General features: G+C 40.4%; 1 protein-coding gene across 1 annotated transcript in view; it reads right to left on the reverse strand.

Moving 5' to 3' along the window:
• The window catches only part of LOC144954073 (spermatid perinuclear RNA-binding protein-like), a gene marked incomplete at its 3' end in the record, with an annotated part of 42894 nt that extends 38082 nt beyond the window's left edge, over window positions 1–4812 (reverse strand). Inside the window, exons 1-5 of the mRNA XM_078884653.1 lie at window positions 4773–4812; window positions 2835–2920; window positions 2252–2400; window positions 1886–1964; window positions 1505–1744 (exon numbers count right to left, since the gene is read on the reverse strand). Coding sequence (XP_078740779.1) covers window positions 1505–1744; window positions 1886–1964; window positions 2252–2400; window positions 2835–2920; window positions 4773–4809 — 591 coding nt within the window. The remainder of the gene's footprint in view (window positions 1–1504; window positions 1745–1885; window positions 1965–2251; window positions 2401–2834; window positions 2921–4772) is intronic.
• Window positions 4813–18458: the final 13646 nt, after the last annotated feature.

Below are 18458 nucleotides of genomic sequence, written 5' to 3' on the forward strand. Positions count from 1 at the left end.
TGTGTGTATGTCTGTGTGTGTCTATGTAATACCTGTAGGTGCTCTGGCAGGCTGTGTGCAGCGTGGTGCAGCAGCTGCACAGTGGGAGGCTGGTGGCACAGCAGTGTGTGTGTGTGTGTCTGTGTAGCTGTGTGTGTGTGTGTGTCTGTCTGTGTGTGTGTCTGTGTCACTGTGTGTGTGTCTGTGTGTGTGTCACTGTGTGTGTGTCTGTGTGTCTGTGTGTGTCTATGTGTCTGTGTGTGTGTCTGTGTGTCTGTGTGTGTGTCTGTGTCACTGTGTGTGTGTGTCTGTCTGTGTGTGTGTCTGTGTGTGTGTCACTGTGTGTGTGTCTGTGTGTCTGTGTGTGTGTGTCTGTGTGTTACCTGTAGGTGCTCTGGCAGGCTGTGTGCAGCGTGGTGCAGCAGCTGCACAGTGGGAGGCTGGTGGCACAGCAGTGTGTGTGTGTCTGTCTGTGTGTGTGTCTGTGTGTGTGTGTCTGTGTGTTACCTGTAGGTGTTGAGGCAGGCTGTGTGCAGCGTGGTGCAGCAGCTGCACAGTGGGAGGCTGGTGGCACAGCAGTGTGTGTGTGTCTGTCTGTGTGTGTGTCTGTGTGTGTGTGTGTCTGTGTGTGTCTCTGTGTGTCTGTGTGTGTCTGTGTGTTACCTGTAGGTGTTGAGGCAGGCTGTGTGCAGCGTGGTGCAGCAGCTGCACAGTGGGAGGCTGGTGGCTCAGCAGTGTGTGTGTGTGTGTCTCTGTGTAGCTGTCTGTGTGTGTGTCTGTGTGTGTGTCTGTCTGTGTGTGTGTCTGTGTGAATGTCTGTGTGTGTCTATGTAATACCTGTAGGTGCTCTGGCAGGCTGTGTGCAGCGTGGTGCAGCAGCTGCACAGTAGGAGGCTGGTGGCACAGCAGTGTGTGTGTGTGTGTGTCTGTGTAGCTGTGTGTGTCTCTGTGTAGCTGTCTGTGTGTGTGTCTGTGTCTGTGTCACTGTGTGTGTGTCTGTGTGTGTGTGTCTGTGTGTTACCTGTAGGTGTTGAGGCAGGCTGTGTGCAGCGTGGTGCAGCAGCTGCACAGTGGGAGGCTGGTGGCACAGCAGTGTGTGTGTGTGTGTCTCTGTGTAGCTGTGTGTGTGTGTCTGTCTGTGTGTCTGTGTGTGTCTGTCTGTGTGTCTGTGTGTGTGTCTGTGTGTTACCTGTAGGTGCTCTGGCAGGCTGTGTGCAGCGTGGTGCAGCAGCTGCACAGTGGGAGGCTGGTGGCACAGCAGTGTGTGTGTGTGTGTCTCTGTGTAGCTGTGTGTGTGTGTCTGTCTGTGTGTCTGTGTGTGTCTGTCTGTGTGTCTGTGTGTGTGTCTGTGTGTTACCTGTAGGTGCTCTGGCAGGCTGTGTGCAGCGTGGTGCAGCAGCTGCACAGTGGGAGGCTGGTGGCACAGCAGTGTGTGTGTGTGTGTCTCTGTGTAGCTGTGTGTGTGTGTCTGTCTGTGTGTCTGTGTGTGTCTGTCTGTGTGTCTGTGTGTGTGTCTGTGTGTTACCTGTAGGTGCTCTGGCAGGCTGTGTGCAGCGTGGTGCAGCAGCTGCACAGTGGGCGGCTGGTGGCACAGCAGCACGAGGCGAAGACGCTGGTCTCCGCGCAGGAGGAGACCCTTGGCCACCAGTCCCACTCGCACCACACTACGCAGGGAGCCACCACCCACACCACCACCACCACCACCACCCACACCACCACCACCACCAACACCACCACCACCTACACCACCACCACCACCCACACCAACACCACCCACACCAACACCTACACCACCACCACCACCTACACCACCACCACCACCCACACCAACACCACCACCACCCACACCACCACCACCCACACCACCACCACCCACACCACCACCACCACCACCTACACCAACACCACCACCTACACCAACACCTACACCAACACCACCACCACCACCCACTGCTCCACCTGCTGCTGCTGCTGCACCAGCATCACTACATGGGGAGGGGAGGGAGGAGAGGGAGGGGAGGGAGGGAGGAGAGGGGAGGGAGGAGAGGCGTGTCTAAGTCTGTGCGTGTCTGTAGTGTGTGTGTGTCTGTGTGTCTGTGTGTGTGTCTGTGTGTCTATGTCTGTGTGTGTCTGCGTGTGTGTGTCTGTGTGTCTGTGTGTGTCTGTGTCTCTGTGTGTGTGTGTGTCTGTGTGTGTCTGTGTGTGTCTGTGTGTGTGTGACTGTGTGTGTGTCTGTGTGTGTCTGTGTGTGTCTGTGTGTGTGTGTCTCTACCTGTGCAGCGAGTCTGCGAGGCGCTTGAGCGCCCTCTCACAGGTGGAGACCAGCGACTGAGCCGCCTCCAACTCCGCCAGAGTCGGGTAGACGCTGGCGTGGCGAGCGATCACGTGACGGTCCTCCAGTACAAACATCCTGACGGGGCGCTGTGTACATACACACCACACAGACACACGGTGAGACACACACACACAGACACACACACAGACACACACACACAGAGACACACACACACAGACACAGTCACACACACACACAGACACACACACACAGACACACACAGACACAGTCACACACACACACACACAGAGACACACACACACAGACACACGGTGAGACACACACACAGACACACACACACACAGACACACACACAGAGACACACACACACAGACACACAGACACAGTCACACACACACACAGACACACACACACAGACACAAACACACAGACACACACACACACACAGACAGTCACACACACACACACACAGAGACACACACACACAGACACACACAGACACAGTCACACAGACACAGTCACACACACAGACACACACACAGACACAGTGTAGACTCACCAGCATGGCGGGTGCGGTGGTGGATGATGTTGATGATGTTGATGATGTTGATGATGATGCAGCGAACTCAACGGATGCGGACAACTCTGCAACAACATCACCATCAACAACATCAACATCATCAACAACATCAACATCATCAACATCATCAACAACATCAACATCATCAACATCATCAACATCATCAACATCATCAACATCAACATCAACAACATCAACAACATCAACAACATCAACATCATCAACATCATCAACATCATCAACATCATCAACATCATCAACATCACCATCAACAACATCAACAACATCAACATCATCAACATCATCAACATCATCAACATCACCATCAACATCATCAACATCATCAACATCATCAACAACATCAACATCATCAACATCATCAACAACATCAACATCATCAACATCATCAACATTATCAACATCATCAACAACATCAACATCATCAACATCATCAACATCATCATCAACATCATCAACATCATCAACATCAACAACATCAACAACAACATCAACAACATCAACAACATAAACATCAACAACATCAACATCACCATCACCACCATCATCACCATCACCATCACCACCAACATCAACATCATCAACATCATCACCATCATCACCACCACCATCATCACCATCATCAACATCATCACCATCACTATCATCATCATCAACATCATCACCATCATCATCACCATCATCATCACCACCATCACTACCATCATCATCACCATCACCACCATCATCACCATCACCATCACCACCAACATCAATATCAACATCATCACCATCATCATCACCATCACCATCATCACCACCATCAACATCACCATCAACATCATCATCACCATCACCACCACCACCACCATCATCATCACCACCATCACCACCACCATCACCACCACCATCGTCAACATCAACATCATCACCACCATCATCACCATCATCACCATCATCAACATCATCACCATCACTATCATCATCATCAACATCATCACCATCATCATCACCATCATCATCACCACCACCATCACTACCATCATCATCACCATCACCACCATCATCACCATCACCATCACCACCAACATCAATATCAACATCATCACCATCATCATCACCATCACCATCATCACCACCATCAACATCACCATCAACATCATCATCACCATCACCACCACCACCATCATCATCACCACCATCACCACCACCATCACCACCACCATCGTCAACATCAACATCATCATCACCATCATCATCACCAACATCAACAACATCACCATCATCATCAACATCACCATCATCATCACCATCATCACCAACACCATCAACATCAACACCATCAACATCATCATCACCACCACCATCATTACCACCATCACCACCATCATCAACATCATCATCATTACCATCATCACCAACATCACCATCATCACCATCACCACCATCATCATCATCACCACCACCACCACCACCATCATCACCACCATCACCATCATCATCACCACCATCACCACCACCACTACCACCATCATCATCACCAACATCACCATCATCACCACCACCACCATCATCATCACCACCATCATCATCACCACCACCATCACCACCACCACCATTATCACCACCACTACCACCATCACCACCATCATCATCATCATCACCACCACCATCATCATCACCACCATCATCACCATCATCACCACCACCACCACGGCCACCATCACCACCACTACCACCATCACCATCATATAGATTCATGTATACCTATGAACAGCTAGTAACACAGTACTACACAGTAGTGTACATAGTGTATGTGTAGTACTCTATATAAACACAGTACTATATATAAACACAGAACTATATAAACTACTATGTACGTGTAGTCACTATCATCTAAACAATGTTGGTCGACCTTACGGAATCGATTCCACTCTCGATTTCGACACCGCCCCATCGATTCTCGCGATGACGCAACCAGGGAATCGCTCCGTGTGTTAATTTGCTTCAGGAATCGAGTCCATCGACTCTCACCACCCAACACGCAGAATCGATTCATGAAACTCGCTTATCGATTTAGTGAATCGATTCCGTGGGCCTACATTCAGGAAAAGCCTGTGCGAGGCCTTGCCAGATATTACCACAAACACCATCACCACATTCACCACCATCATCACCACCACACTCACCACCACTCACCACACTCACCACCACTCACCACCACATTCACCACCATCATCACCACCACCACCACACTCACCTCCACACTCACTACAAACACTCACCACCACCACCACACTCACCACCACTCACCACACTCACCACACTCACCACCACATTCACCACCATCATCACCACCACACTCACCACCACTCACCACCACTCACCACCACATTCACCACTCACCACCACCACCACACTCACCTCCACACTCACTACAAACACTCACCACCACCACCACACTCACCACCACTCACCACACTCACCACACTCACCACCACTCACCACCACATTCACCACCATCATCACCACCACCACACTCACCTCCACACTCACTACAAACACTCACCACCACCACCACACTCACCACCACTCACCACACTCACCACCACTCACCACCACTCACCACCACATTCACCACTCACCACCACCACCACACTCACCTCCACACTCACTACAAACACTCACCACCACCACCACACTCACCACCACTCACCACACTCACCACCACTCACCACCACATTCACCACTCACCACCACCACCACACTCACCTCCACACTCACTACAAACACTCACCACCACCACCACCACACTCACCACCACTCACCACACTCACCACCACTCACCACCACATTCACCACCATCATCACCACCACCACCACACTCACCTCCACACTCACTACAAACACTCACCACCACCACCACACTCACCACCACATTCACCACTCACCACCACCACCACACTCACCTCCACACTCACTACAAACACTCACCACCACCACACTCACCACCACTCACCACCACATTCACCACTCACCACCACTCACCACAAACACCACCACTCTGACCACCCCCATCATCACCATCACACTCGCCACCATCACCACCACTCACCACAAACACCACCATTCACCACATTCACCACCACTCACCACCACTCACCACACTCACCACCACTCACCATCACCACCACATTCACCACCATCACCACCACCCTCACCACCACCATCACCACCACCACTCACCACAAACACCACCACACTCACCACCCTCACCACACTCACCACATTCACCACCACTCACCACAAACACCACCACATTCACCACTCACCACCACTCACCATCACCACCACACTCACCACAAACACCACCACTCTCACCATCACCACACTCACCATCACCACCACTGTCACCACCACCATCACCACCCTCACCACCACCCTCACCACCACCCTCACCACCACACTCACCACCACCACACTCACCACCACCCTCACCACCACCCTCACCACCACCACCACACTCACCACTACCACCACCATCACCACCACACTCACCACCACCCTCACCACCCTCACCACCACACTCACCACTACGACCACCATCACCACCACACTCACCACCACCACCCTCACCACCACCCTCACCACCACCCTCACCACCACCACCCTCACCACCCTCACCACCACCACCCTCACCACTACCACCACCCTCACCACCCTCACCACCACCCTCATCACTACCACCATCACCCTCACCACCACTACCCTCACCACTACCACCCTCACCACCACCCTCACCACCACCCTCACCACCACCCTCACCACCACCCTCACCACCACCACCACCACCCTCACCACTACGACCCTCACCACCACCACCCTCACCACTACCACCACCCTCACCACCACCCTCATCACTACCACCACCACCCTCACCACCCTCATCACCACCACCATCACCACCATCACCCTCACCACCCTCACCACACTCACCACACTCACCACACTCACCACCCTCACCACCACCACCCTCACCACTACCACCACCCTCACCACCACCCTCATCACTACCACCACCACCCTCACCACCCTCATCACCACCACCATCACCACCATCACCCTCACCACCCTCACCACACTCACCACACTCACCACCCTCACCACCCTCACCACCACACTCACCTTGTTGCTGTAGCAGAATGATTCTCACTAACTAATAGTCTAACTAACTAGCAGTCTAACTAGCTAGTACTTAACTAAAAACTAGTGTAACGAATAACTCATATAACTAATTAGTAGTGTAACTAACTAGTAGTGTACTAATGTACTAACTAGTGTACTAACCAGTGTACTAATGTACTAACTAGTGTACTAACTAGTGTACTAATGTACTAACTAATGTACTAATGTACTAACTAATGTACTAACTAGTGTACTAACTAGTGTACTAATGTACTAACTAGTGTACTAATGTACTAACTAATGTACTAACTAGTGTACTAACTAGTGTACTAATGTACTAACTAATGTACTAACTAGTGTACTAATGCACTAACTAGTGTACTAATGTACTAACTAGTGTACTAATGCACTAACTAGTGCACTAACTAGTGCACTAGTTAGTGCACTAACTAGTGCACTAGTTAGTGCACTAACTAGTGTACTAACTAGTGCACTAACTAGTGTACTAACTAGTGTACTAATGTACTAACTAGTGTACTAACTAATGTACTAACTAGTGTACTAACTAGTGTACTAATGTACTAACTAGTGCACTAACTAGTGTACTAATGTACTAACTAGTGTACTAACTAGTGTACTAATGTACTAACTAATGCACTAACTAGTGTACTAATGTACTAACTAGTGTACTAATGTACTAACTAGTGTACTAATGTACTAACTAGTGTACTAACTAGTGTACTAATGTACTAACTAGTGCACTAACTAGTGTACTAACTAGTGTACTAATGTACTAACTAGTGTACTAACTAGTGTACTAATGTACTAACTAGTGCACTAACTAGTGTACTAATGTACTAACTAGTGTACTAACTAGTGTACTAATGTACTAACTAATGTACTAACTAGTGTACTAATGTACTAACTAATGTACTAACTAGTGCACTAACTAGTGTACTAACTAGTGTACTAATGTACTAACTAGTGTACTAACTAGTGTACTAACTAGTGTACTAATGCACTAACTAGTGTACTAATGTACTAACTAGTGTACTAATGCACTAACTAGTGTACTAATGTACTAACTAGTGCACTAACTAGTGCACTAACTAGTGTACTAATGCACTAACTAGTGTACTAATGTACTAACTAATGCACTAACTAGTGTACTAATGTACTAACTAGTGTACTAATGTACTAACTAATGCACTAACTAGTGTACTAATGTACTAACTAGTGTACTAATGTACTAACTAGTGTACTAATGTACTAACTAGTGCACTAACTAGTGTACTAATGTACTAACTAGTGCACTAACTAGTGTACTAATGTACTAACTAGTGTACTAACCAGTGTACTAATGTACTAACTAGTGTACTAACTAGTGTACTAACTAGTGTACTAATGTACTAACTAGTGCACTAACTAGTGTACTAATGTACTAACTAGTGTACTAACCAGTGTACTAATGTACTAACTAATGTACTAACTAGTGCACTAACTAGTGTACTAATGTACTAACTAGTGTACTAACTAGTGTACTAATGTACTAACTAGTGCACTAACTAGTGTACTAATGTACTAACTAGTGCACTAACCAGTGTACTAATGTACTAACTAGTGTACTAACTAGTGTACTAACTAGTGTACTAATGTACTAACTAGTGCACTAACTAGTGTACTAATGTACTAACTAATGTACTAACTAGTGCACTAATGTACTAACTAGTGCACTAACTAGTGTACTAATGTACTAACTAATGTACTAACTAGTGTACTAATGTACTAACTAGTGTACTAACTAGTGTACTAATGTACTAACTAGTGTACTAACTAGTGTACTAATGTACTAACTAGTGCACTAACTAGTGTACTAATGCACTAACTAGTGTACTAACTAGTGTACTAATGTACTAACTAGTGTACTAACTAGTGTACTAATGTACTAACTAGTGTACTAACTAGTGTACTAATGTACTAACTAGTGCACTAACTAGTGTACTAATGTACTAACTAGTGTACTAACTAGTGTACTAATGTACTAACTAGTGTACTAACTAGTGTACTAATGTACTAACTAGTGCACTAACCAGTGTACTAATGTACTAACTAGTGCACTAACTAGTGTACTAATGTACTAACTAGTGCACTAACTAGTGTACTAACTAGTGTACTAACTAGTGTACTAATGTACTAACTAGTGCACTAACTAGTGTACTAACTAGTGTACTAACTAGTGTACTAATGCACTAACTAATGTACTAACTAGTGTACTAACTAGTGTACTAATGTACTAACTAGTGCACTAACTAGTGTACTAACTAGTGTACTAATGCACTAACTAATGTACTAACTAGTGTACTAACTAGTGTACTAATGTACTAACTAGTGTACTAATGTACTAACTAGTGTACTAATGTACTAACTAGTGCACTAACTAGTGTACTAACTAGTGTACTAATGCACTAACTAATGTACTAACTAGTGTACTAACTAGTGTACTAATGTACTAACTAGTGCACTAACTAGTGTACTAACTAGTGTACTAACTAGTGTACTAATGTACTAACTAGTGTACTAATGCACTAACTAGTGCACTAACTAGTGTACTAACTAGTGTACTAATGCACTAACTAATGTACTAACTAGTGTACTAATGTACTAACTAGTGCACTAACTAATGTACTAACTAGTGTACTAACTAGTGTACTAATGTACTAACTAGTGTACTAATGTACTAACTAGTGTACTAATGCACTAACTAGTGCACTAACTAGTGTACTAACTAGTGTACTAATGCACTAACTAATGTACTAACTAGTGTACTAACTAGTGTACTAATGTACTAACTAGTGTACTAATGTACTAACTAGTGCACTAACTAGTGTACTAACTAGTGTACTAATGTACTAACTAGTGTACTAATGCACTAACTAGTGCACTAACTAGTGTACTAACTAGTGTACTAATGCACTAACTAATGTACTAACTAGTGTACTAACTAGTGTACTAATGTACTAACTAGTGTACTAATGTACTAACTAGTGCACTAACTAGTGTACTAACTAGTGTACTAATGTACTAACTAGTGCACTAACTAGTGTACTAATGCACTAACTAGTGTACTAACTAGTGTACTAACTAGTGTACTAATGTACTAACTAGTGCACTAACTAGTGTACTAATGTACTAACTAGTGTACTAACTAGTGTACTAATGTACTAACTAGTGTACTAACTAGTGTACTAATGTACTAACTAGTGCACTAACTAGTGTACTAACTAGTGTACTAATGTACTAACTAGTGTACTAATGTACTAACTAGTGTACTAATGTACTAACTAGTGCACTAACTAGTGTACTAATGCACTAACTAGTGTACTAACTAGTGTACTAATGTACTAACTAGTGTACTAACTAGTGTACTAATGTACTAACTAGTGCACTAACTAATGTACTAACTAGTGCACTAACTAGTGTACTAATGTACTAACTAGTGCACTAACTAATGTACTAACTAGTGTACTAACCAGTGTACTAATGCACTAACTAGTGCACTAACTAATGTACTAACTAGTGTACTAACTAGTGTACTAATGTACTAACTAGTGTACTAACTAGTGTACTAACCAGTGTACTAATGCACTAACTAATGTACTAACTAGTGCACTAACCAGTGTACTAATGCACTAACTAGTGCACTAACTAATGTACTAACTAGTGTACTAACTAGTGTACTAACTAGTGTACTAATGCACTAACTAATGTACTAACTAGTGCACTAACCAGTGTACTAATGCACTAACTAGTGCACTAACTAATGTACTAACTAGTGTACTAACTAGTGTACTAATGTACTAACTAGTGTACTAACTAGTGTACTAACCAGTGTACTAATGCACTAACTAGTGTACTAACTAGTGTACTAATGTACTAACTAGTGTACTAACTAGTGTACTAATGTACTAACTAGTGCACTAACTAATGTACTAACTAGTGCACTAACTAGTGTACTAATGCACTAACTAGTGTACTAACTAGTGTACTAATGTACTAACTAGTGTACTAACTAGTGTACTAATGTACTAACTAGTGTACTAACTAGTGTACTAATGTACTAACTAGTGTACTAACTAGTGCACTAACCAGTGTACTAATGCACTAACTAGTGTACTAATGTACTAACTAGTGTACTAATGTACTAACTAGTGCACTAACCAGTGTACTAATGCACTAACTAGTGTACTAATGTACTAACTAGTGTACTAACTAGTGCACTAACTAGTGTACTAATGCACTAACTAGTGTACTAATGTACTAACTAGTGTACTAATGTACTAACTAGTGTACTAATGCACTAACTAGTGTACTAATGCACTAACTAGTGTACTAATGTACTAACCAGTGTACTAACCAGTGTACTAATGCACTAACTAGTGTACTAATGTACTAACTAGTGTACTAATGCACTAACTAGTGTACTAATGCACTAACTAGTGTACTAACTAGTGCACTAACCAGTGTACTAATGCACTAACTAGTGTACTAATGCACTAACTAGTGTACTAATGCACTAACTAGTGTACTAATGTACTAACCAGTGTACTAATGCACTAACTAGTGTACTAATGTACTAACCAGTGTACTAATGCACTAACTAGTGTACTAATGTACTAACTAGTGTACTAATGCACTAACTAGTGTACTAATGTACTAACTAGTGTACTAATGCACTAACTAGTGTACTAATGTACTAACTAGTGTACTAATGTACTAACTAGTGCACTAACCAGTGTACTAATGCACTAACCAGTGTACTAATGCACTAACTAGTGTACTAATGTACTAACTAGTGTACTAACTAGTGTACTAACTAGTGTACTAATGCACTAACTAGTGTACTAATGTACTAACTAGTGTACTAATGTACTAACTAGTGTACTAATGCACTAACTAGTGTACTAATGTACTAACTAGTGTACTAATGTACTAACTAGTGTACTAATGTACTAACTAGTGTACTAACTAGTGTACTAACCAGTGTACTAATGCACTAACTAGTGTACTAATGTACTAACTAGTGTACTAACTAGTGTACTAACTAGTGTACTAATGCACTAACTAGTGTACTAATGTACTAACTAATGTACTAACTAGTGTACTAACTAGTGTACTAATGCACTAACTAGTGTACTAACTAGTGCACTAATGTACTAACTAGTGTACTAACTAGTGTACTAACTAGTGTACTAATGTACTAACTAGTGTACTAACTAGTGTACTAATGTACTAACTAGTGTACTAACTAGTGTACTAATGTACTAACTAGTGCACTAACTAGTGTACTAATGTACTAACTAGTGCACTAACTAGTGTACTAATGTACTAACTAGTGCACTAACTAGTGTACTAACTAGTGTACTAACTAGTGTACTAATGTACTAACTAGTGCACTAATGTACTAACTAGTGTACTAATGTACTAACTAGTGTACTAACTAGTGTACTAATGTACTAACTAGTGCACTAACTAGTGTACTAATGTACTAACTAGTGTACTAACCAGTGTACTAATGCACTAACTAGTGCACTAATGTACTAACTAGTGTACTAACTAGTGTACTAATGTACTAACTAGTGCACTAACTAGTGTACTAATGTACTAACTAGTGCACTAACTAGTGTACTAACTAGTGTACTAACTAGTGTACTAATGTACTAACTAGTGCACTAACTAGTGTACTAACTAGTGTACTAATGTACTAACTAGTGTACTAATGTACTAACTAGTGTACTAACTAGTGTACTAATGTACTAACTAGTGCACTAACTAGTGTACTAACTAGTGTACTAATGTACTAACTAGTGTACTAACTAGTGTACTAATGTACTAACTAGTGTACTAATGTACTAACTAGTGCACTAACCAGTGTACTAATGTACTAACTAGTGTACTAATGTACTAACTAGTGTACTAATGTACTAACTAGTGCACTAACCAGTGTACTAATGTACTAACTAGTGTACTAATGTACTAACTAGTGTACTAATGTACTAACTAGTGTACTAACTAGTGTACTAATGTACTAACTAGTGCACTAACTAGTGTACTAATGTACTAACTAGTGTACTAATGTACTAACTAGTGTACTAATGTACTAACTAGTGCACTAACTAGTGTACTAATGTACTAACTAGTGTACTAACTAGTGTACTAACTAATGTACTAACTAGTGTACTAATGTACTAACTAGTGTACTAATGTACTAACTAGTGTACTAATGTACTAACTAGTGCACTAACTAGTGTACTAATGCACTAACTAGTGTACTAACTAGTGTACTAACTAATGTACTAACTAGTGTACTAATGTACTAACTAGTGTACTAATGCACTAACTAGTGTACTAACTAGTGTACTAACTAATGTACTAACTAGTGTACTAACTAGTGTACTAATGTACTAACTAGTGCACTAACTAGTGTACTAACTAGTGTACTAATGCACTAACTAGTGTACTAACTAGTGTACTAACTAATGTACTAACTAGTGCACTAACTAGTGTACTAATGTACTAACTAGTGCACTAACTAGTGTACTAATGCACTAACTAGTGTACTAACTAGTGTACTAACTAGTGTACTAATGTACTAACTAGTGCACTAACTAGTGTACTAATGCACTAACTAATGTACTAACTAGTGCACTAACTAGTGTACTAATGTACTAACTAGTGCACTAACTAGTGTACTAATGCACTAACTAATGTACTAACTAGTGCACTAACTAGTGTACTAATGTACTAACTAGTGTACTAACTAGTGTACTAATGCACTAACTAGTGTACTAACTAGTGTACTAACTAATGTACTAACTAGTGCACTAACTAGTGTACTAATGTACTAACTAGTGCACTAACTAGTGTACTAATGCACTAACTAGTGTACTAACTAGTGTACTAACTAATGTACTAACTAGTGTACTAATGTACTAACTAGTGTACTAATGCACTAACTAGTGTACTAACTAGTGTACTAACTAGTGTACTAACTAGTGCACTAACTAGTGTACTAATGTACTAACTAGTGCACTAACTAGTGTACTAATGTACTAACTAGTGCACTAACTAGTGTACTAATGCACTAACTAGTGTACTAACTAGTGTACTAACTAGTGTACTAACTAGTGTACTAATGTACTAACTAGTGTACTAACTAGTGTACTAATGTACTAACTAGTGTACTAACTAGTGTACTAACTAGTGCACTAACTAGTGTACTAATGTACTAACTAGTGTACTAACTAGTGTACTAATGTACTAACTAGTGTACTAATGTACTAACTAGTGTACTAACTAGTGTACTAACTAGTGTACTAACTAGTGTACTAATGCACTAACTAGTGTACTAATGTACTAACTAGTGTACTAATGCACTAACTAGTGTACTAACTAGTGTACTAACTAGTGTACTAATGCACTAACTAATGTACTAATGCACTAACTAGTGTACTAATGTACTAACTAGTGTACTAATGCACTAACTAATGTACTAACTAGTGTACTAACTAGTGTACTAACTAGTGTACTAATGCACTAACTAGTGTACTAATGCACTAACTAGTGTACTAATGCACTAACTAGTGTACTAATGTACTAACTAGTGTACTAATGTACTAACTAGTGTACTAACTAGTGTACTAACTAGTGTACTAATGCACTAACTAGTGTACTAATGTACTAACTAGTGTACTAACTAGTGTACTAACTAGTGTACTAACTAATGTACTAACTAGTGTACTAACTAGTGCACTAACTAGTGTACTAATGTACTAACTAGTGTACTAACTAGTGTACTAATGTACTAACTAGTGCACTAACTAGTGTACTAATGCACTAACTAGTGTACTAACTAGTGTACTAATGTACTAACTAGTGTACTAACTAATGTACTAACTAGTGTACTAACTAGTGTACTAATGTACTAACTAGTGCACTAACTAGTGTACTAATGTACTAACTAGTGCACTAACTAGTGTACTAATGTACTAACTAGTGCACTAACTAGTGTACTAATGTACTAACTAGTGCACTAACTAGTGTACTAATGTACTAACTAGTGCACTAACTAGTGTACTAATGTACTAACTAGTGCACTAACTAGTGTACTAATGTACTAACTAGTGCACTAACTAGTGTACTAATGTACTAACTAGTGTACTAACTAGTGTACTAATGTACTAACTAGTGTACTAACTAGTGTACTAATGTACTAACTAGTGCACTAACTAGTGTACTAATGCACTAACTAGTGTACTATCTAACCAGTGTACTAATGTACTAACTAGTGTACTAATGTACTAACTAGTAGTGTACTAATGTACTAATGTACTAACTAGTGTACTAACTAGTAGTGTACTAATGTACTAACTAATGTACTAACTAGTAGTGTACTAATGTACTAACTAGTGTACTAACTAGTAGTGTACTAATGTACTAACTAGTGCACTAACTAGTAGTGTACTAATGTACTAACTAGTGCACTAACTAGTGTACTAATGTACTAACTAGTGTACTAACTAGTAGTGTACTAATGTACTAACTAGTGTACTAACTAGTAGTGTACTAATGTACTAACTAGTGCACTAACTAGTAGTGTACTAATGTACTAACTAGTGTACTAACCAGTGTACTAATGTACTAACTAGTGTACTAACTAGTAGTGTACTAATGTACTAACTAGTGTACTAACTAGTAGTGTACTAATGTACTAACTAGTGCACTAACTAGTGTACTAACTAGTAGTGTACTAATGTACTAACTAGTGTACTAACCAGTGTACTAATGTACTAACTAGTGTACTAACTAGTAGTGTACTAATGTACTAACTAGTGTACTAACTAGTAGTGTACTAATGTACTAACTAGTGCACTAACTAGTGTACTAATGTACTAACTAGTGTACTAACTAGTGTACTAATGTACTAACTAGTGTACTAACTAGTAGTGTACTAATGTACTAACTAGTGTACTAACCAGTGTACTAATGTACTAACTAGTGTACTAACTAGTGTACTAATGTACTAACTAGTGCACTAACTAGTGTACTAATGTACTAACTAGTGTACTAACTAGTGCACTAACTAGTGTACTAATGTACTAACTAGTGTACTAACTAGTGTACTAATGTACTAACTAGTGCACTAACTAGTGTACTAATGTACTAACTAGTGTACTAACTAGTGTACTAATGTACTAACTAGTGTACTAACTAGTGCACTAACTAGTGTACTAATGCACTAACTAGTGTACTAATGTACTAACTAGTGTACTAACTAGTGTACTAATGTACTAACTAGTGCACTAACTAGTGTACTAATGTACTAACTAGTGCACTAACCAGTGTACTAATGTACTAACTAGTGTACTAGTGTACTAACTAGTAGTGTACTAATGTACTAACTAGTGTACTAACTAGTGTACTAATGTACTAACTAGTGTACTAACTAGTGTACTAATGCACTAACTAGTGTACTAACTAGTGTACTAATGTACTAACTAGTGTACTAATGTACTAACTAGTGCACTAACTAGTGTACTAATGTACTAACTAGTGTACTAACTAGTGCACTAACTAGTGTACTAATGTACTAACTAGTGTACTAATGTACTAACTAGTGCACTAACTAGTGTACTAATGTACTAACTAGTGTACTAATGTACTAACTAGTGCACTAACTAGTGTACTAATGTACTAACTAGTGCACTAACTAGTGTACTAATGTACTAACTAGTGTACTAATGTACTAACTAGTGTACTAACTAGTGCACTAACTAGTGTACTAATGTACTAACTAGTGTACTAATGTACTAACTAGTGCACTAACTAGTGTACTAATGCACTAACTAGTGTACTAACTAGTGTACTAACTAGTGTACTAACTAGTGTACTAACTAGTGTACTAACTAGTGTACTAACTAGTGTACTAACTAGTGCACTAACTAGTGTACTAATGTACTAACTAGTGCACTAACTAGTGTACTAATGTACTAACTAGTGTACTAACTAGTGTACTAACTAGTGTACTAACTAGTGCACTAACTAGTGTACTAATGTACTAACTAGTGTACTAACTAGTGTACTAATGTACTAACTAGTGTACTAACTAGTAGTGTACTAATGTACTAACTAGTGTACTAACTAGTGTACTAATGTACTAACTAGTGTACTAACTAGTGTACTAATGTACTAACTAGTGTACTAATGTACTAACTAGTGTACTAACTAGTGTACTAATGTACTAACTAGTGCACTAACTAGTGTACTAACTAGTGCACTAACTAGTGTACTAATGTACTAACTAGTGTACTAACTAGTGTACTAATGTACTAACTAGTGTACTAACTAGTAGTGTACTAATGTACTAACTAGTGTACTAACCAGTGTACTAATGTACTAACTAGTGTACTAACTAGTAGTGTACTAATGTACTAACTAGTGTACTAACCAGTGTACTAATGTACTAACTAGTGTACTAATGTACTAACTAATGTACTAACTAGTGTACTAATGTACTAACTAGTGTACTAACTAGTGTACTAATGTACTAACTAGTGTACTAACTAGTGTACTAATGTACTAACTAGTGTACTAACTAGTGTACTAATGTACTAACTAGTGTACTAACTAGTAGTGTACTAATGTACTAACTAGTGTACTAACTAGTGTACTAATGTACTAACTAGTGTACTAACTAGTGTACTAATGTACTAACTAGTGTACTAATGTACTAACTAGTGTACTAACTAGTGTACTAATGTACTAACTAGTGTACTAACTAGTGTACTAATGTACTAACTAGTGTACTAATGCACTAACTAGTGTACTAACTAGTGTACTAATGTACTAACTAGTGTACTAACTAGTGTACTAACTAGTGTACTAACTAGTGTACTAACTAGTGTACTAACTAATGTACTAACTAGTGTACTAATGTACTAACTAATGTACTAACTAATGTACTAACTAGTGTACTAATGTACTAACTAGTGTACTAACTAGTGTACTAATGTACTAACTAGTGTACTAACTAGTGTACTAATGTACTAACTAGTGTACTAACTAGTGTACTAATGTACTAACTAATGTACTAACTAGTGTACTAATGTACTAACTAGTGTACTAACTAGTGTACTAATGTACTAACTAATGTACTAACTAGTGTACTAATGTACTAACTAGTGTACTAACTAGTGTACTAATGTACTAACTAATGTACTAACTAGTGTACTAATGTACTAACTAGTGCACTAACTAGTGTACTAACTAGTGTACTAATGTACTAACTAGTGTACTAACTAGTGTACTAATGTACTAACTAATGTACTAACTAGTGCACTAACTAGTGTACTAATGCACTAACTA

This window comes from Lampetra fluviatilis, unplaced genomic scaffold (genome assembly GCF_964198595.1).
Source record: "Lampetra fluviatilis unplaced genomic scaffold, kcLamFluv1.1 SCAFFOLD_258, whole genome shotgun sequence".
NCBI classification, from domain to species: Eukaryota; Metazoa; Chordata; class Hyperoartia; order Petromyzontiformes; family Petromyzontidae; genus Lampetra; species Lampetra fluviatilis.